At 40.9% G+C, this 22,249-nt stretch overlaps 1 protein-coding gene across 1 annotated transcript in view; it reads right to left on the minus strand.

The window, feature by feature from the left end:
* Window positions 1-307: 307 nt before the first annotated feature.
* Window positions 308-22,249, minus strand: part of iqgap2 (IQ motif containing GTPase activating protein 2) — a 103,831-nt gene continuing 81,889 nt past the window's right edge. Inside the window, exons 31-38 of the mRNA XM_063018208.1 lie at window positions 20,023-20,125; window positions 17,514-17,655; window positions 10,314-10,401; window positions 8,888-9,100; window positions 8,604-8,764; window positions 8,048-8,191; window positions 2,702-2,810; window positions 308-1,074 (exon numbers count right to left, since the gene is read on the minus strand). Coding sequence (XP_062874278.1) covers window positions 961-1,074; window positions 2,702-2,810; window positions 8,048-8,191; window positions 8,604-8,764; window positions 8,888-9,100; window positions 10,314-10,401; window positions 17,514-17,655; window positions 20,023-20,125 — 1,074 coding nt within the window. The 3' untranslated portion in view covers window positions 308-960. The remainder of the gene's footprint in view (window positions 1,075-2,701; window positions 2,811-8,047; window positions 8,192-8,603; window positions 8,765-8,887; window positions 9,101-10,313; window positions 10,402-17,513; window positions 17,656-20,022; window positions 20,126-22,249) is intronic.

The following is a 22,249-nucleotide window of genomic DNA, read 5'->3' on the forward strand; positions in this document are numbered from 1 at the left end:
AATACTTTTGGCAATATAGTGTAGATTGTGTTATCTGGAAAAGTGCAATATCAAGCCCGAAGTAATGTATACAGTAGCAGTAAATATAATTGATCCTTTTCCAGTTGCGCCTGAGTCTGGTGGATGCTAATAGTACACAACAGGTGACTGCCATTGTGTCACGTGTGCAGTTTGTCAGCAGATTTTTAGGCTGGCCCCCGGTTCTAATAAAAGAAAAATCAGTGCAATCTAACGCTTGTATCATGCAACATCACCCAGCTTGGTGAGAGCTTCTTAATGGCTAAATAAAGGTAACACTGACAGTGGCAAGATACCTGGTGGTTTATTAATTTCCGAGAAACAGTCACACTGACAGCGCATCATATTAGGAGCTCTACCAAATCAGATCATTCATAAAAGGCACACAGCTTGATCACTGAGAATTAGAAGGCACCACATTCAGATTTGTCTGGTTTTCCCTTTTTTTGGCTTCTCTTATAGAATCTTCTAGAAGCATGAGGCAGTAGTGCATTGTAAAATTAATTTAAAAACTTATTTTCCATATTTTTACATGATATAAAACAGTACTTCACAAACATACTACCTACATATAAAATATATATACTATAATTATAATACCTTTAAAAATAGATTTTAGATTTGTCAGTCAGGTGATTGATCAGAAAAGTTCTGCTAAACTTCCAGGTACAATTTCATTACGGTTCTGATTCATACCAGAGTATGGTAACTGCGGAAATGCACAGCCAGAACGTTTCAATTCATGTTAATGTAGCTTATTATTAAATACCCAATCCCAAGAACAACTGCCTTTAAATGTTCTGTTTCTGTTGCTTTTTGCTTATATATAATGGCTTAAACCAAAGGCTTTTTCTCATATTGTGCATTAAATCAATCAACATTATCCCAAAAAAACAGCTCAGATAGTTCATAATCCCGTGTTGTCTCATCAAAGGTGTCAAATCACTTTCCGTAAAACTTCTTGTTCAGTAGGAAAATCAAGAGGTTGACGTTGACTTTGGCTTTGTCAAACATTTTCATGACAGCAACTCCGTCATACTGTAACTGCAGCAGATCCTGTAGGTAAAAAATACAAAAAACAATCCACAATGATTTATTTACAGTATACAGAAAGAGAAAATAAGTTTTCAACCACTTTTGGTTTTATTAAACATACTCTCAATGCATCTATCTACTTTTTGTCCCTTGTACTTATACATTTGGGATGAAAAATATGAAAGGTAAGAGAATCCTTGAAACGTGTTGCTGGATGAACTGAAAGTATTACGAACAACGATTACACAGAGAATAAAGGAATGAACTGCACTGCAATCATCTCCATTCTTAGACCTGATGTAACATCTTTTAAGATGCTAACACATTAAAATCTGCACACAAGCATTTTAACCAATCAAAACACAAAGTGATACAAAGCCGTAGCCATGAATTAAATTTTAGGGGAGACACAATCTACCGCCTGGGTTTCCTGCTATTCTGGAACACTGATGGATCCCAACCTTACGCAAAGCTATTGAGTGGAATACGTTTAATTATAATTTTAACGGTTCATTCGGGGGACGTTTTAAGCATGTATGAATATTGCCAATATACACTGATCAGCCATAACATTAAAACCATATAGAAGCACTTTGTAGTTCTACAATTACTGACAGGACCACCACAGAGTATGTATTATTCGAGTGGTGGATCATCCTCAGCACTGCAGTGACACTGGTGGTGGTGGTGTGTTAGTGTGTGTTGTGCTGGTATGAGTGGATCAGACACAGCAGCGCTGCTGGAGTTTTTAAATACCCTACTGTCACTGCTGGACTGAGAATAGTCCACCAACCAAAAACATCCAGCCAACAGAGCCTCGTGGGCAGCGTCCTGTGACCACTGATGAAGGTCTAGAAGATGACCAACTCAAACAGCAGCAATAGATGAGCGATCGTCTCTGACTTTACATCTACAAGGTGGACCAACTAGGTAGGAGTGTCTAATAGAGTGGACAGTGAGTGGACACGATGTTTAAAAACTCCAGCAGCATTGCTGTGTCTGATCCACTCATACCAGCACAACACACACTAACACACCACCACCATGTCAGTGTCACTGCAGTGCTGAGAATGATCCACCACCCAAATAACACCTGCTCTGTGGTGGTCCTGACCATTGAAGAACAGCATGAAAGGGGGCTAACAAAGCATGCAGATAAACACATGGACAACAGTCAGTAATTGTAGAACTCCTTTATGGTAAGTGGAGCTGATAAAATGGACAGTGAGTGTAGAAACAATGAGGTGGTTTTAATGTTATGGCATTGTTATCTGAGGCTGTTTGTCCTCAGACAGTACTTGAGCATTATGTGTTATTGGGATTACACTGAATAGAGTGATGTACCAGGACATATAATAACATTTAGCTGGTCTGGAAACTATCTAAAAGTTCAAAAGACATTTACGCCAAACATACAGCTAAAATTAATTAAATAATCCTATTAAAATTGAGAGTCAATCAAAAGTACGTTTAGAGAAAATGATGATTTGTCAAAAGAAATGGATCAAACAGAATAAAGGAACTCTTAACTTGAGTATGTTAAATAAATAGTGACTAAAACAGTTGTATTTAAAGTGAACACTGCACATTTAGCCAGTTTCAGTAAGTCAGGTTATTTTGAGCAGTTACTGTGTTCTGTGGGATTTACCTGGAAATGGAGTTGAAACTTTTCCATTTCAACTCCCAAAAATTTGGCTTTTATCTCGAAGTCGCCAACTTCCTCACAGGGTGCGATGTCGAACATGACATTTTTCAGCCTAAAAGAGAGAAAAAAAAGAACTTTCAGGGAATTGTTATCCAAAAGCCAAATTTATACCTTCTATCCGGTATCCGGTGACCTCTGGATCTGCTGAGCAGTGATAACTGTGAGCAGTCAGATGTTGTTAGGATATTGTTTGCATAGTGAGTACAGATGTTCACCTGGTTAAAACAACTGATTCAAAGCAAAAGTATTTATAGTAGATATATCGATTTCAATTTTCATTAAACACACTAGGGTTAGATGAGTCTTTTGCACCTGGTTTGAACCTGAAACCTTACACTACATATGAAACAAGTACAGGGTGTGACAGAATGCGGGTGGCACGGTGGCTAAGTGGTTAAAACTGTCGCCTCACAGAAAGATGGTCCTGGGTTCGATCCCCAGGTGGGGCGGTCCGGGTCCTTTCTGTGTGGAGTTTGCATGTTCTCCCCGTGTCCGCGTGGGTTTCCTCCGGGTGCTCCGGTTTCCTCCCACAGTCCAAAGACGTGCAAGTGAAGTGAATTGGAGACACTAAATTGTCCACGACTGTGTTCGATATAACCTTGAGAAGTGATGAATCTTGTGTAATGAGTAACTACCGTTCCTGTCATGAATGTAACCAAAGTGTAAAACATGATGTTAAAATCCTAATAAAACAAAACAAACACAGAATGCAAATATTTAGGGGCATCTTATAACATATTTCATTCATTCAAGTTCATTTGTGCAGTTGGATTTTGCATATAATGTCTCTGTATTTATTTATTAGGATTTTAACATCATGCTACATTACACTTTGGTTACATTCATGACAGGACAGGTAGTTACTCGTTACACAAGATTCATCAGTTCAAGTTCAAGCCGTGGACAATTTTGTATCTCCACTTTACCTCACTTGCATGTCTTTGGACTGTGGGAGGAAACCAGAGCTCCCCGGAGGAAACCCACACAGACACGGGGAGAACATGAACATAAAAAGGATCTTCTTGTTGTGAGGCGACAGTGCTACCCACCGAGCCACCGTGCCGCCCCTTTGTATTTTCCAAACCCAGGTGTTCTTTTTGTTTCCAGATTGGAGCTCATCATTAGATTGTTAATGTATGGTGTATTTCTATATCTTTTTATTCATAAAAATGTTAATGTCATGTTTTACACTCTTTGTTTACATTAATGACAGGACAGGTAGTTACAGTTTACAAGATAATGTCAAACACAGTCATGGACAATTTTGTATCTCCAATTCACCTCACTTGCATGTTTTTGGACTGTGGGAGGAAACCCACGCAGACACAGGGAGAACATGCAAACTCCACACTGAAAGGACACAGACCGCTTCACCCAGGAACCAAAGCCAGAACCTTCTTGCTCACCTGATCTGATATCAAATGATATTCTAGAAATAACTACTGCAACTCCCTCCTGGCAGGTGCTCCCATGTCCACTATCAAACCCTTGCAACTCATTCAAAATGCAGCTGCTCACCTGGTTTTTAACCAACCTAAACACTGCCACATCACCTCACTGCTGCGTCCTCTTCTTCATTCAGTTTAAATCACTGATGCTCGCCTACAAAGCCTTCGAGGTCTAATAAAACCCCGCTCTGTACCACGCAAGCTCCGAGCCACTAGTCTCGCTCGACTTGATCCTCCACCCAGAACTCAAGGAAGACAAGCATCAAGGTTCTTTTCTGTACTTGCACCCAAGTGGTGCAACGAGCTTCCCTTGTCCGTCCGAACATCTGAGTCTATCACCGTCTTTAAAAGACGATTAAAAAACCCACCTCTTTACTAAACACTTAAGCTGGCATGTACTTACTGATGCTCTTAATTATTTCTTGCAGGGTTTTCAGCAGATTTGTGTTCTTGAACTGTTGTCTACTTAAACTAGAGTAAGGTAATGTCTACTATGGAAGCTCTTCTGTAAGTCTTCTAAATGCAGAAAATGTAAATAACCACATCCTATGTACATGTACTGCACTATATTCCCAGAAACCTTAAAAGTAAACAGCAGCTTGGTATGCACGACTTAACGCACCAAAGAACTGACAAGTAAACGCAGAGGTTATTTTCTACAGCCTTGCTGTAGAAAGTAAGCGTGACTGGACTTAGACATTCCATAATCTAAAGTTATTTTATTTATTTATCCTTAGTTTATCCCTTAGTTTTGTACTGCGTCTGGACAGCATCAATATTTAATACAAGAGTAAATAATTTAGACTAAATATGACATAATATCAATAAAATGAGATTTTGTTGATGATTTTGATAGCGCAATATTAAAAATGGACATTTGTTTAGAGTGTGTAGAGTCTACATGCTCTATTATAACTTCTTGATAAACAGCTTGTCATTTGAATATAGTAGTTCCCAGAGGATCTGCAATGGGCAAGTTACAAGACCACCCACGGATGATTAAAGCTGGAAATAAGACCAAACCATATAAACACCGATCAGGCTTAACATTATGACCACCTCCTTGTTTCTACACACACTGTCCATTTTATCAGCTCCACTTACCATACAGAAGCACTTTGTAGTTCTACAATTACTGACTGTAGTCCATCTGTTTTCTGCATGCTTTTTTTAGCCTTCTTTCAACCTGTTCTTCAATGGTCAGGACCCCCACAGAACCACCACAGAGCTGGTATTATTTAGGTGGTGGATCATTCTCAACACTGCAGTAACCCTGACATGGTGGTGGTGTGTTAGTGTGTGTTGTGCTGGTATGAGTGGATCAGACACAGCAGCGCTGCTGGAGTTTTTAAATACCGTGTCCACTCACTGTCCACTCTATTAGACACTCCTACCACCTTGCTGGTCCACCTTGTAAATGTAAAGTCAGAAACGATCGCTCATCTATTGCTGCTGTTTGAGTCGGTCATCTTCTAGACCTTCATCAGTGGTCACAGGATGCTGCCCACGGTTGGTGGACTATTCTCAGTCCAGCAGTGACAGTGAGGTGTATAAAAACTCCATCAGCGCTGCTGTGTCTGATCCACTCATACCAGCACAACATACCACCACCATGGCAGTGTCACTGCAGTGCTGAGAATGATCCACCACCTAAATAATACCTACTCTGTAGTGGTCCTGGGAGAGTCCTGACCATTGAAGAACAGCATGAAAGGGGGCTAACAAAGCATGCAGAGTAACAGATGGACTACAGTCAGTAATTGTAGAACTACAAAGTGCTCGTATATGGTAAGTGGAGCTGATAAAATGGACAGTGAGTGTAGAAACAATGAGGTGGTTTTAATATTATGGCTGATCGGTGTATGTTTTTTCCTATACATAGCTATTACATTTATTTGCCAAATAAACACAATAATACTGTAGATTAACAGATAATAACAATATTATGTTGTTTCTTTAGCAACTGCAGAAAACAATGTTATTCTTCTAGACTCTGGATCCTTGTTAGGCTAAACAAAAGTTATCTGAACGCTACATCACTGTGATACCATGACAACTAATCCATACACTGAGTCGGCTACTAATAAACCTTTTCCACTGCATGGTAGCCTACAGTACAATTCAGAACTAACTACTGTGCCGAATTTGATATTGTCTGTTCCATGGTCCATTTGCACAAGGGTACTGCTGAAGGAATTCGCTGGAGGGGCAGCTGTGATGGCATTCTCTATCAAACGCTGAGAGCAAAAATGCCACACTAGCTGTAAACAGCAGCAGTAGCAACAACAGCTGCTTGTTTTGGTCCTGTGATGATTCTGTTTGACATTCTACGCATGTGCGCATGGTTCCTGGCCAAGAAGAGTAACTTAATAATACAATAAAGGTTGGAAACAACTACTAAATGTAGGATCATTGACTTAAAAACATACCGTTTCAAAGGGTACCATACAGTGAAAAAGGAACATAAAGGACTAATAGCGGAAAGTGTGTATAGCACGGATATCCAAGAGATGTTTTACGTCCACAGAAGGATAGCGGTAGATGATTTCATCATGCCACTCACTATGACATGCAATTTCATTTATTTTTTAAGATTTGAAACCCACAACTAACTGTGAATAACTGAAATCAGAGACAATGAATACACTGATAAATACACTAATGCATTTTTTTTCTCCCGATTAGAGCACGTCCAATTTATACCCGATTGCGTTATGCTTCGTCTCTACTGGTGCTGACCCCTGCCCCGATTGAGGACAGCGAACTGGCACACGCCCCCTCCAAAACGTGAGCAGTAACCGACTGCATCTTTTCACCTTCACGAGGCGAGTTCATGTGTGATCAGCCTTGTGCACGGAGAGCCACACCCTGATCAGCATTGTTCCTTTACTCTTTGCACACCCCATCAATCAGCCAGCAGAGCTCGTAATTGTATCAGTTATGAGGTCCCTATCCGGCTACCTCCCTGGATGAACAACAGCCAAACGTTGTTCATATAGCCGCCCAGCCCAGCCGGGTGGCAGAGTTTAGATTCGATACGATGTATTCGAAATCCCAGCTTTGGTGTGCTAGCGTGTTTTACCGCTGCTCCACCTGAGCGCCATTAATTTTTGAAACAGACAGATAATTACTGGTTACACTAGATTCATCAGTTGAAGTTTAATGTCAAACACAGTCATGGGCAATTTTGTATCTTCAATTCACCTCAATGGCATGTCTTCGGACTGTGGGAGGAAACCGGAGCTCCTGGAGGAAACCCACACAGACACGTGGAGAACATGCAAACTCCACACAGAAAGGACCCAAACCGCTCCACCTTGGAATCAAACCCAGGACCTTCTTGCTGTGAGGCGAAAGTGCTACCCACACTGCCACTCACTCACTCACTCACTCACTTTACTAACCGCTTATCCAATTAGGGTTGCGAGGTGTTGGAACCTATCCCAGCTTTTCAATGGGTGCAAGGCACACAGTAACACCCTGAACGGGGCGCCAGTCCATCACAGGGCAGACACAAATACATACACACCCCATTCACCTAGAGGGCAATTCAGTGTCTCTAATTAACCTGACTGCATGTTTTTTGACTGTGGGAGGAAACCGGAGCTCCTGGAGGAAACCCACACAGACACGAGGAGAACATGCAAACTCCACACAGAAACTGTTTCACCTGGGGATCGAACCCAGGACTTTCTTGCCATGAGGCGACAGTGCTACCCACCGAGCCACTCCAAAATATTTGTTTAAATCATCTCAACCATTTAAATGCACGTGACTAAAAGGCCACCAGTCTTATTTTAAATCCTATCATTCATTACCCACAGAAAATCGACAGACTTACTGATTGGTCTGGAGGCCTTCAATCTCCAGAATGACTCCTTTCTCATGAAGCCTGGCACCAGTGTACTTCAAAGACTGCTGTTTGGACTTCTTACTTGCTTTACCTTCTTCCTTTCGGTCTAGTTTGATTGATCGGCGAGAGTTCCTATTAACACATTATGATAATAAGTTGAATATTATTAGATAGTAGGTCATAAATATATTTGTTATGCATTTTCTCCCCATGTTCCTCCCGATTGAGCGCACTCAATTTTGTCTTCCGCTGCTCAGAGATACCAGACTGCATCCGAGGAGAGCACGTCGCTGTACACGCCTCTTCCGACACGTGCACAGCCCTCCTCTTCTCGCCCGTGCATTCTGCACAGACGTCTCTTCTGCCGATCAGGGTCCTTACACAGCGTATGAAGACCCACCCACCCACACATAGTCCGGTCCCTGCCAAACTCGGTGCTGGTGTGCAAGCGGAATATCCCGCTACGCCACCTGGGCGCCTAGATAGTAGGTTATTCTAAGTACTGTATTTAGAGAGAAAATTATGTCACAATTATGCCTCGTACTTTCTGTTGAGGTTGTCAAGGCAGGTTTTGATGTAGGTGTCATAGTAGTTGATTTGGTCCTGGTAGAAAGCTGCCTTAGAGTTGAGGGCATTTAGGGTCTGTTGGAGCTTTACCAGTTCGGCTTTCCTCCTTTGCCTGTAGCGCCTCTGGTAGCGAATGTCCTGTCATTTACGACACATGAATCATTTACATCAATTAAATCTACTGAAACGGTAAAATGTCTAAAAATGGACAAAACCAAAAAGATGCAGTAGTTTTAGCTGGGTTTGGTTTATCCCACCTACCTTAGAGATGTCATTAATAAGCTGCTGGTACTTGTTGGAGGAGTTGACCAAGCCAGCCTGTTCTAAAGTGCGCAGATTCCTAATGATCTTGCGTTTTTTCTGCTCCAGAGGCAGCTGCGTGTCCTCCAGCGCGGCCTGGCTGCTCTTAAGTCCTTCGGGAGCGGTAGCATCCTGCGCCGTCCGCCGCTCTACCAGTTTGGCATGCTCCAACTCCTATTTGCACATTCAAAGCTTGCCGTCAAATTGAGTAAATAATCTAGCTTTTAAAACCTTTCACAACATGAGGTAAAAGTGCATTTAAAGGCATTTAATTGGTTACTGGGCATGAAACTAAAGCTGCGTCCGAAATCGCGTACTTCCATACTGAACAGTACACGAAAACAGTACGCTGATGACCTACTGCATGGGCAGCCAGAGAACAAAGCTAACCCACGCCCCCTCAGACACATGGGCAGCATCCGTATGCATTTTGTCACCTACACTTTGACGAGATCAGCACTGTGTACGGAGAGACACACCCTGACAGCACTCTTTTCCCGTCTTTTAGCAGGCGCCATCAATCAGCCAGTAGAGGTAGTTGCATTAGTTATGAGAGAGTTCCTATCCAGCTTTAATATCCCACCCCTATCTGAACAACAGGCCAATCGTTGTTCATGTAGTTGCTCAGCCCAGCCGGCAGGCAGAGCTGAGACTCGATACTGTGTATTCAGGAACCCAATTCTGGTGTTCCAGCATGTGTTTTTACCGCTGTGCCACCTGAGCAGCTTTAAATTTGTTTTAACAGTAGCAATGTGACATCATGCATCACGTGACATTGGTAAAATGGCAGACGTAGTACGTACGAGTTTGCATGCATACTGCACACTTGCGTACTGAAAGAGCTTACTGTTTTACCAGATGAGCAGTGTGCACAGCCTCCGATTTAGTTTGTGCTGTTCAAGTATGTGATTTTGGACACAGCCTGACTGGTTCTGGACTGGTTCCCGATTGGTAAATGAGTTAGACAAGGTGTAACAGTCCCACCTGACATGAAGATCTGACATGAAGATCAGCAGCAGGGCTCATTTAAAGAATTATGTTCTTCTGCCTTGCTAAATATGGCCATCAAGGGTGGCATGGAGGCTCAGATGATGAACATGTTGGTTCACCTGAACTGTGAGTTGAGTGGTTATTTGAGGATAAAAATTAAGCCACGAAGTCCACGGAATTGTTTGTGATCAAATTGTGGGCAAGGCGCCTTTTAAGATCTGCACTGTACCCACTAGAATATATATGCCTCAATAGCAAAATGTGGAGTCAACAAAGCATTCACATTAGGGCAGATTCAAGGCAAAATAAAAGTAGACTTACTGATTTATTTGTAGACGATAAGACAAAGAAAAGAAAACATTGATGATAAATAGCAAATAAATGTTTCAAGTGATACCTGTTGAGGGGTGGCTGAAGTCTCTAAAATATCTATGAGTGTATCTCCAGGCTGGATTCTGACCACATCCACTATCAGTTTCTTTGTTCTGTAAAGTAATAATCAAACACAGAAGAGTTAACATGGATACTATTATGATACCAAAAAAAAATGACATTTTGAAATTTTTCATATTGTACCTCATACACTGATCAGCCATAGCATTAAAACCACCTCCTTGTTTCTACACTCACTGTCCATTTTATCAGCTCCACTTACCATATAGAAGCACTTTGTAGTTCTACAATTACTGACTGTAGTCCATCTGTAGTCCATCTCATGCTTTCTGCATGCTTTGTTAGCCCACTTTCATGCTGTTCTTTAATGGTCAGGACCCCCACATGACAACTACAGAGCAGGTATTATCAGCACTGCAGTGACACTGATATGGTGGTGATGTGTTAAGATGCAGTGAGGTAAATGGAGTTTTTAAACACCTCACTGTCACTGCTGGACTGAGAACAGTCCACCAACCAAAGATATCCAGCCAACAGCACCCCGTGGGCAGCGTCCTGTGACCACTGATGAAGGTCTAGAAGTTGACCAACTTAAACAGAAGCAATAGATGAGCGATCGTCTCTACTTTACATCTACAAGGTGGACCAACTAGGTAGGAGTGTCTAATAGAGTGGACAGTGAGTGGACACGGTGTTCAAAAACTGTGTCTGATCCAGTAATACCAGTACAACACACCACCACCATGTCAGTGTCACTGCAGTCCTGAGAATGATCCACCACTTAAATAATATCTACTCTGTGGTGGTCCTGACCATTGAAGAACAGGGTGAAAGCAGGCTAAAAAAGCATGTAGAGAAACAGATGGACTACAGTCAGTAATTGTAAAATGTTTCAATTTATTCCATTCAATGAAAGATCCAAAGATCCAATATACCTTTACATATACACAGATGTACAGATGCTCTATTACTTTGATGTAAGTGGTATAAATTCATACACACAAATGCCCTGTCTTTAAATGATTCCTGAGCTCTGGATAAAAGCCATTTTGGTAATTTTGTCAAGAATCCAAAAGTATTTGGCATAACGGAAATACTAATCTGCACATTTGTGAACTTAAGGTCAATTCCTTTGTACAAAAGGTCAGATTTCCTTGAGTCTTATCATTTCCATAGAAGCACATGATTTAATGGAAATGATGAACTTTAAGCAGGTGAATCTGAGCTATTCATATGAATATATGATTTGTACAGTAATATATTGCATAAAATGAAATAAAAATGCAAAATAAAAGCAATTTACTGTACTAGTGGTCTCAGACCTTTGCCCCTCCCCCATATATATTTAGGTGTAAGGTAATAGTGATAGATATAGAGTTAATAGGCAGAGTTACATGGACTAAATTGGGCGGCACTGTGGCCAAGTGTGTAGCACTGTCGCCTCACAGAAAGATGGTCTTGGGTTTGATCCCCAGGTGGGGCGGTCCGGGTCCTTTCTGTGTGGAGTTTGCATGTTCTCCCCGTGTCTGCGTGGGTTCACTCCGGGTGCTCCGGTTTCCTCCCACAGTCCAACGACATGCAAGTGAGGTGAATCGGAGATACTAAATTGTCCATGAATGTGTTGGATATAACCTTGTGAAGTGATGAATCTTGTGTAATGAGTAACTACCGTTCCTATCATGAATGTAACCAAAGTGTAAAACATGACGTTAAAATCCGAATAAACAAACAAACAAACATGGACTAAATTAAACTTTTTTTAAAAATGCATTTTCTCCCCCTTGTAGCACGTCCAATTACTCAATTGCATCATGCTTTCTCTCCGCCTTTGCCGAAGCTAACCCACGCTCCCTCCGTCACGTGAGCAGCAAGCCGCATGCATCTTATCACCCACACATTGACGAGTGTTGTGCCACCTAGCGTTGTGTACAGAGAGACACACCCTAAGAGCACTCCTTCCTCATCTCTGTGTAGGCGCCCCTAATCAGCCAGCAGAGGTCGTAACCGTACCATTCTGACGGAGAGAGATCCATATCCGGCTTTAGTCCCGCCCATCTGAACAACAGGCCAATTGTTGTTCATGTATCAGCTCTGCCCAAGCCGGCAAGGCAGAGCTGAGATTCGATACGATGTATTCGAGATCTTAGCTCTGGTGAACAGTGTGTGTTTTATCGCTGCGCCACCTGAGCGGCTGACTAAATTGTACTTTTAACTGTAAGAAGTATAAACACTTGTATACTGGGTTGCTGGTTTAAGCCCCACCACTGCCTGGTTGCCACTGTTGGGCCCTTGAGCAAGGCCCTTTACCCTAAATCGCTTAGACTGTACACTGTCACAGTACTGTGTAGGGTCTGTTAGGGTCTAGTAGGTTCTGTTAAGGTCTAGTAAAATCTAGTAGGTTCTGTTAAGGTCTAGAAGGGTCTGTCAAGGTCTAGTAAGGTCTAGAAGGGTCTGTCAAGGTCTAGTAAGGTCTAGTAGGTTCTGTTAAGGTCTAGTAAGGTCTATTTGAGTCTGTTAAGGTCTAGTCTCTTTGGATAACAACGTCTGCTAAATGCTGAAAATGTAAATGTAAAGTATAACAACATGTCATCATGACATTCAGCTATTCCTCTTGTTTTCCCAGAAACAGATAGTGCTTAATTGCGAGTAGCTGCCATGTTTAATGTGTGCTGGAATGTTTTCTCTTGGGATGTTTGACTGAAAGCAAACAAAAGACGTGATAACGATCACCTACGTTCTGTCGGGTTTATATTTCTAGTATCTTTATTTAAAATGCATCCATGTAAATGCCTCATGCTGATATCATAATGAATTTATGTTAAACGTTAGACATATAACATAGGTAAGTATATGGAGCTTTGTCTTGGCAGGATCTGCAAGAGGAAAGAGCAATAAAAAAAAATCAGCCCTGACGTCAAGCCCTGTCTGCAGCAGCGGGGACTAAACCCTGACTCATTCTTCCTGCTTCCTCCCCAGAGACCCTGAAGTCTCTGAAAAAAGGACTGTTTATGGCGAGACAGAACATGCAGAACTGGAAACGTTTTGCCTACATACTTAAAACTAATTAGACTAGCTTCACTGAACCAGACCTAAAGTCCTCTTTTAACAGTTTACTTCAATAAAAATACTTTCTTGTAATTGTTAATACTAAATGTCATCTTATTCAAGATTACTCAAATCAGCTAGTGATAGTCCAGACCTATATAATGACTCTGTGGTGCTGTTCTCAATTACTTTCTAATATTCATTAGTGACTTTCCACATGTCCACAGAACAAAGCTAATAACAGGCAGTAGGCACACCTCAAAACTAAGCTCAGTATGGTTTAAGTAAGCAGAGAACATATGAAGCTACAGCCACACTACCCAAATCAAGCCCCTCCTTTCAACTTTGTCAACAAAATACAAGGGGAAAGGAAAAAGTCAGTAACTGTGACTAATGCTGGTATGCATAGCTGATATGTCCAAGGCACAACACCAACAAAACCCTAATGAAAGAACTGCAACAAAAATTTTAAAAATGTCTAGTTCCGATATGACTAAAATGTGGGTTTGAATTTTGATTTGTGATTAGAGTTTTATAAATCTAACAAGGTAACAAGCCAGGTAATACTGTCTTTTTGGAAAATTTGGTGGTATTACAGTACAGTATAATGCTATGTAAATGCATTTCAGTGGCATTGACTGAATTTGGCTAGAGGTAAAAGAAAAATGAATGGTGTACAGCAATGGTCCCCAAACACCAGTACAGGTCCGTGAGTCAGCGGTGGGCAGCAGCCGTACGCATCTTTTCACCCAAACTAGGTGAGTGCATGTATGCGAATCAGCCTTGCGTACGGAGAGACACACCCTGATCCACACACTTTTCCCCCGCCTCTGTGCAGGCGGCCAACCGGATGGCGCCACCTGAGCAGCCACGGATTACTTTTAATAACATCTGCCTGTACCTCTTGACGCATTTGACACGTACCTATTTCAGTCACGTGATACCAAAAAAATTAAGCCCACAAGCTAGCTAAAATGAGAATGACAATCACACTCTGAAATATGTTTTATTTTGAAAAATGGATACTCTTTTTCTTATGACTTCTTTTAGCGTGTCCAATTGCCCGATTGCATCATGCTTCCTCTCCACTAATGCTGACCCCCGCTCTGATTGCCTTGAGCAAGGCCCTTAACCCTCAATTGCTTAGATTGTATACTGTAAGTCGCTTTGAATAAAAGCATCTGCTAAATGCCGAAAATGTAAATGTAAGTCATGTAATACCAAAAATTAAGCCCACAAGCTAGCTAAAATGAGCCAAAAAAATAGCTCATGCTTTTTTTCAACTGATTTACCATCATCGATGAGTAGTATTGTTATGCACTTTGTGTTTTTTCATTATGGTCGTCGTATAATTTTATTTTAAATACTCCAGCCCTCGCAGGTATGTGAAATTATATCTTATATGAAACCGGTCTGTGATTCAAAAAAGGTTGGGGACTGCTGGTGTACAGTACAGAAAAAATACAGAAAACAAGTTTTCTATTAGCAAGATAATGACTCAGAGAGTGAATAGCTCAAATGTTTAAGACGTGACACCAAAGGGGCCTTAATGGGAGAATTCCAAGAAAAAAGCCCTTTGCAAATCCAGATCAGGCAGCCAGGAAACAAACTGGCAACACAAAACTGAAGGAGTTAAGCATAAAGGAATTCATGTCTTTGCATGGTCCAGTCAGAGTCCTGATCCTAACCCCTTTAAACATCTAACACAACACATCAAAGCTGATTCACATTACTGTTCTTGGCAGCACTTTGTGTGTCGGCCTTTCATGTTGTGCCAAATTAATCAAACTGGACACTACTGGATGCCACAAGTACTAAACCGTGTCAAAATGTCTTAATACTGAGTTAATACTTTTTAAGGCAAACACAAAGACATACTAAACAGTGGAACTTTTGCATGACTTGACGAAAGAATACAACGAACATCAGAGAACGCTAATTTAAACAGCGGAAGAGATACGAGCAGCTTGTGCATCACTTCCCACCATGGTCTGAGAGAGATAGTGGAATAGGAAAGGAAGAATAACATTATAAAAACAATGAGCACAACAGTTAAAAAAAACAACAGTTCTACACTGAGCTAGCACTTCATCAGTTATATAAACCCCATTTCCAGAAAAGTTGGGACGTTCTGTAAAAGGCAATTAAAAAGGATCTGTGATTTCTTAATTCTCTTGAATCTTTATTAAACTGACAAAAGTAACTAGTGTTTTTACTGATCATTGTTTTAAATATAAACACATTTAGTATTTGATGCCTGCTACACACTCATTTTAACACATCTGTTTCATCACATTTCCTATTACTGAGACTTTGTAATGGTTTGGGAACTAAGGACACTAATTGTTCAGATATAAGAGCAGTAGATTCTCCTCTTTATGATGCTCTATACACTTTCAGGAAACCGATCTGGACTGCAGGCAGGCCAGTCAAGCACACACATTCTGTGTCTACTTTTTTAGTGCATAATAAATGAGGCCTTGCTTTGCCTTGCTGAAATAATCATGGACTAACAAGATGCATGTGATCCTAATATGTACCTCTGTCAGGGGTACCTTCACACGTATGCAAGGCACAAATACCATGTACACTGATGCATTCCTGTACCATAACAGATGTTAGCTTTTGAACCATTCATTGATTACAGTCTTGATAGTCCTTTTATTCTAAACCATGGACTCATCTGAGATGAGCTTGGGCCCACAGAATCTTTTTTTTTATTAATATATGGCTTTTACTTTGAGTAATATAGTTTTAAGTTGTATTTCTTGATGCAGCGGCGGACTGTGTTAAGTAACAGTAGTTTTCTTAAGTATTCCTGAGCTCATGTAGTTATATTTATCACAGTTGCATGACGGATTCTCATGAAATCTGAGTCTGAGAGCTCAAAGATCACGCACATTCAACAGTGATTTCTGGCTTTGCCTTGCACAGACTGAGATCTCTCCAGATTCACCACATCTGTTCAGTAGATGGTGAAAGACTTAATTAGCTAGCATTGATCGTCAGTTGTGAGCCATGACCTATCATTACTTACATCAAGACTGAACCTTTGGTGGATCCTCCTTTCATAACCAACCATGGTTCCCTCACCTGTTACCAATTCACCTGCTTATGGTGGAATGTTTCAGAACACTGTAACTTAAATATTCTATAAACTTTCTACTCCTATTTGACCTCATCCCAATTTTTGTAGTGTGTTTCAGGCATCAAAAGTAAATGTGAATGTTGATCAATGAAAACTTTCGTCAATTAAATAAAGGCTTAAGAGAAATATCAAATCACAGATTCTTATTTTTACTGCACTTTACACAATGTCCCAACGTTTTCGGAAATGGGTTTTGTATATACACTTAACAGCCACTTTGTTGGGTTATAACATGATTGGGTTACATGACAATCACTGGAAATGCAATAACGAGCCTTGAGTTTTGAGTTACATAACCATTACCCAGAGATTCAATTATTAAATTCAATTATTTAAGATGTGTTCTAACCATGGTGAAAAGTGGATCTGGGTCTGTCACAAGCTGAAAGAGGAAATCACTTAATTGCACCAAAAGGACAGTGGGTATAAGAAGATTTCCAAAACATTTAACGTTTCTACTGACACAGTTGGGAGTATTGTCTGACAGTTCCCAACTTATAGTGCAGCAGCAAACCTGAACCTTGGTGGTAATTGTACTTCATAGCAAGACATTGATCCCAAGCACACTTCCAAGTCAACCAAAGCTTGGTTATGAAATCAGTCCTGGAAAATCCTATAGTGGCCATTTCAGTGTCCTATAGAAAATACTTGGTGGGATTTAAAGAAAGCAGCTGCAGCACAAAAGCAATTAAACTCAATGAACTGGAAGTTTTCAACAAGGAGAATGGTGGAAGATTCAACACGATTCCAGATGTTAGAAGCTTTAGCACAATATTGTTTATTAGAGGTCATCAAGGCAAAAGGATGTTCCACTAAGTTTTTACCAAGGGAACTAAATGTTGTTATTCAGTTCTTTACACATCATTATAATACCTTTTAAGGTGGGGGGTGAATATATTCAATTCCTAATGTATCTAAATAAATATATAAATGTAATAACTGCAGTCAGATTTCTATTTACTAATGAATATTATAAGTTAAATAAAATAAAACTATTGTGACTTGACTTACTTCGTCAGCAGTCCCTTCATGTTTATGTCATCACCATCCATCAGCTCAAACTTGTTGGTGAGTGTGAGGGAGATCTCAGTTTTGGCCAGCTGACTCAGTGTGTTCTCTTTGTTGGGATCTTTTGGATCCACAGCACCTTCACCTGGATAACGAAAAAAGGATTACTGGTTATTTATGCTACTTGTACTTCTGCTCATAAGTACTAATGCAACTTACTAGTGTGTGTGTGGGTGTGTGAGCAACAGATAGGCTACAGTAGGTAACTGTATACTCACAAAGTTTGTGTGTATGGTAGGTATATACTGTACATATATACACACCGAAAAAATTGAGAAGGGGTAAAATAATAGTCATAAGTATATTGAATATTACACCATTCCACAATAATCAGGTGAATTAGTAACAGGTGAGGAGATCATTAATGGTTATAAATGAAGGAAACACCAAAGGCTTAGTTTTTGCAAGCAAAGATAAGTCGTGGCCCTCCACTTTGTTCTAAACACTGTGAGAAAACTGGCAATCAACTCAAAAAGAACATTTCTCTAAAGAAGATTGCAAATAATTTAGGTCTTTTACCATCTACCGTGCATAATATTGTGAAAAGATTCAAGAAATCCACAGAAATCACTGTTTGTGTAGGGGATCTTAGATGGGTCAACTGTGGAAATGTGTGCTGTAGTCAGATAAATCCATGTGTCAGCTTGTTTTCAAGAAAAACAGACTGTGGACCATCCAGACAGTTATCAGCAAAAGGTGCAAAAACCAATATGTGTTTTGGTATGGGAGTGCATCAATAAGCACTGAATGGCTGACTTGCATATATGTGATGGTACCATTGACCTGGAAGCAAATATTGGGATTTTGCAGAGGCACATGCAGACGATACATTCTGCATGCACTTTAACATTGTGGCTTCATAGACATAGAGTGCATGTGCTTGACTGGCATGCCTGAAGGCCAGATCTGTCTCCTACTGTAAATGTATGGTGCATAATAAAGAGGAGAATCAGATAATGGTGATGCCCTATTATAATAATACTCCCTTTTACAGTATATAAAACACAACAACCAACAAACAAGTGCAATCCCAATTCCAAAAAGTTGGGACAGTAAGTTAAATGCAATAAAAACAGAAAGCAGTGATCTGTCTCTATTTATAGGATAGAATGCCTTCATTTGTCAGATAGACATATAACATGTGTCCAGTGTACAGTACAATTAAATTCTTTTTACGCGTATCCCAGCTCGTCTGGAAGCTGGGGTCAGAGCGCAAGGTCAGCCATTGTATGGCGCCCTGGAGCAGAGAGGGTCAAGGGCCTTGCTCAAGGGCCCAACAGTGGCTGGATGGCTGAGTGGCTTGCGGTTGATAGCCAAAAGCTCTACCCACTATGCTACCACTGTCCCACTTTTTAAGAACATTACTTAATGCATAACTGCAAGGAATTTAGGGATTCATGATCTACAGTACATAACATTATTAAAAGATTTAAAGGCACTACATAAATCTCAGTGTGTAAGGGGCACACTTATATGGCACATTCCTTAGTAATTATTACAATCACGTGGTCTTGGGAATACTTTGGAAAAGACTTGTCAGGAAACACAGTTTTCCGCTACACACAGCGGAAGCCATATCAACAACTTGGCCCTTAATTTCCTGCGAAATTACTAAAGTACCTCTCTCTCTATCTCTCTCAGTCAAGCTCTCTACCTATCTATCTCTCTATCAAGCTCAATTTAGGTGCCAAGTGAAAACATGTGCTGTTGGTTGAGGAGCCCACATTAAACATTTTCTCACGCCATGTTCTTCCGGCCACTGAAAAACTGCCATCCTAATTGTTACCAACCCAAAGTTTTAAAGCTAGGGGCTAAAGGGGTGTGTTACTGCCTATGGCATAAGTAACTTGCACTCACCTCTCCTGTGCCTTTGTCCTAAAATGTGTTACAGAAGCTTATTGAACTTTAGGGTGGTAACACTGCACTACACCAAGTTTATCATTTTATGTCGTTTTTCATATAACAGCATCTAAATCTAGCCTGCTTAAAATTCTGGCACCCAGGTGGCATAGTGGGATAATCCGCTAGCACACCAGTGCTCGGATTCTAAACTCCCTGAGTTCGAACCGGTTGGTTGGGCGCCCCCTAGTGTGCATCGACGCTGTGCAAGGACCCTGGTTAGTAGCCGGAAGCGCCTGTATAGAAAGTGGAGGAGCACAGAGATCAGTGCTTGGCTCTCAGCACATGAATACTGGCCTCACGTATGAATTTAATAAGAAGGGGTCGGTGGACGCATCGGAGGGAGCGTGAGGCAGGCAAAAAATACCCTCCTCGGACACGACCGGAGTCTTTAGCAGCAGAAGGCGAATTGACAAATTGGAGAAAAGATGCATAAATAAAATAGCCAAAAAATCTTACAGAAAATGTGTAATGAATGTTATTAGGGTTTACAGCTTAGCATATGTTTATTTACGCCTTCTTAGTGAACCGTTTTATTGTGGATAGAACTTACCCACAAGTAATTCCAGGTCAGGAACATCTCCCAGGTCATCCAGGAGCTCATGCAGTAGATCATTACTCTCTGGTGCAATGGCCTCCTTATGCTCCAACACAAGCTGTTCAATAAATTAAAAAGTAAAATCATACATACATTCTCTGTGAGGAAGATATTCTAAAGATTTTAGTGCAATAATATATACAAGAACCTAAAAATAAGGTGCAAATGAAGTTCCACAGATGCAATTTCATCAATATCTAATGTGAGTTCAGATCTTTTAGAGAGATTAGATGAACTAAACAGACACACACGTTTAAGGAATGTGTTGTTTGATCAGCAGGATGTAAGTGCCCTTATTAAAAGCAAAAACAATTACTGCATGTGTGTGCAAATGGAAATACTGTTACAGTTACAACCCAGCCAAATCTGTGGGAAATAAATTCCTAAAAAGCTATATTAGATGTTAAAATAAGCCAAATGCAAATAAAACAGCTATTAAATGGCTTTAGACGAAGAGAAGAATATACATATACACATGTACAGTACAATTAAATTGTTTTGCTGCATATCCCAGCTTGTCTGGAAGCTGGGGTCAGAGTGCAGGATCAGCCATTGTGCGGCGCCCCGTGAGCAGACAGCAGAGCCTGGCGAAAGTAGCAGTCGGGCTTAATCACTATATTCTCCTTCCTCATAGTAACAAATTTATTAGAATAAGTGCATGGGGCAAATTGTGCAACAGATTATACACGGTCGAGTCACGGTATTATAACCACCAGCTAATATCCAGAGTAACTGCCGCGTGCAGCACGGACAGCAGCTAGACGGGCTGGGAGTGACTCAATAAGGTCCTGGTAGGTTGTCACAGGTATCTGGAGCCATGCTGACTGCAGTGCATCCCACAGCTTCTGGAGGCTTCTGGAGGGTGCGTGAGGGAGGATCCATAGAGCAAACACGACCATCGAGGTGGCACCACAGATGCTCAATTAAGTTCAAGTCTGTGGAATTAGGGGGCAGGGTAGTACTTGGAAGTCTTGGTCATGCTCTTCCGATCAATGTCGGACATTTCTAGCCATGTGACATGTCACATTGTCTTGGTGGAAGATCCCATCCGGCCAGGGAAGACAAATCAGCATGTATGGGTGTACATGATCTGCAAGGATGGATTCATACCCTAAATCGGTCGAGAGTGCTTTCCACACCTTGTATACCCACCAAGCCAGCTCACAAAACATGACTTCCTTCATGAAAGTAGGAAGTGGTCATAATAATGTGATTGACAGTGTACCTTACTGAATAATTCTGTCACTTAATAGATACATAAGATGTGACAATTGCACTGATAAGTCATACTGTGAGTGGTAAAATTGATAAAACTGCCATGACCACAATAGATTTTGTGCGCTTTGCACAATTTTGTGCATTATGTTTCATAGGTGCTTGGGTGACACAGCAATTAAGCAATTAATAAAGATATGGGTTCAAATCTCAGTGGTGCTATTGGCTGGCTAGTTGTATATGAAGGCATGATTGGTGAAGCCCTGCGTTGGATTGGTACCCTGTCCAGGGTTTTTCTGCCTTTACATGTTTCACAGTATGTGTTAAGAAATTTTAAGGTGTCCATAAACTTTTGGTGACTTGTAATTCTCCTCCCGCCTCTGTGTTGCAACAGAGGTACTTATTTCAGCAATAGTTAACCACAGCACCTATTTAACAGGTTTCATTTTCCCTCTGAATGCTAACAATCCCAACACCCTAATTATTAACTTGGTTCTGGGCTATGCTCGTAAATAATTCTCTTCATGCTCTACCATTAAAATTCAACTAAGCTTGGACATTGTCTCACATTCTCACGTACACATTAACTATATAAACTCATTTCAGTCTATAAAAAAACTGGAAGTCTATGTGTAATGCGTGTCTTCCTGTGCACACGTTTTGTAGGATTTCTCTCATACTCAGCCAATGACACTGGAGTAGAAGATCTCTTGATGTTTTAACATTAGGAAAGCATGAAATCAGATGCTTTTACGCATCACACCTAAACAAAACCTCCCGCGTCTAGACAAACACCCTCACAGGACAACATCCTTAGCACTCATACTGAGATCAAACCTGGAACCCTCTGGCTATACACTGCCTGCGTGAAGCCCTGACACCATGAGCCGCCACTCCTTCAAGCAAAACACAACACGCGTCTGTAGTAGCTCCAGACATTCCTCAGAAGAGGTGGACAGAGTGATCT

This window comes from Trichomycterus rosablanca, chromosome 21 (genome assembly GCF_030014385.1).
Source record: "Trichomycterus rosablanca isolate fTriRos1 chromosome 21, fTriRos1.hap1, whole genome shotgun sequence".
Taxonomy (NCBI): domain Eukaryota; kingdom Metazoa; phylum Chordata; class Actinopteri; order Siluriformes; family Trichomycteridae; genus Trichomycterus; species Trichomycterus rosablanca.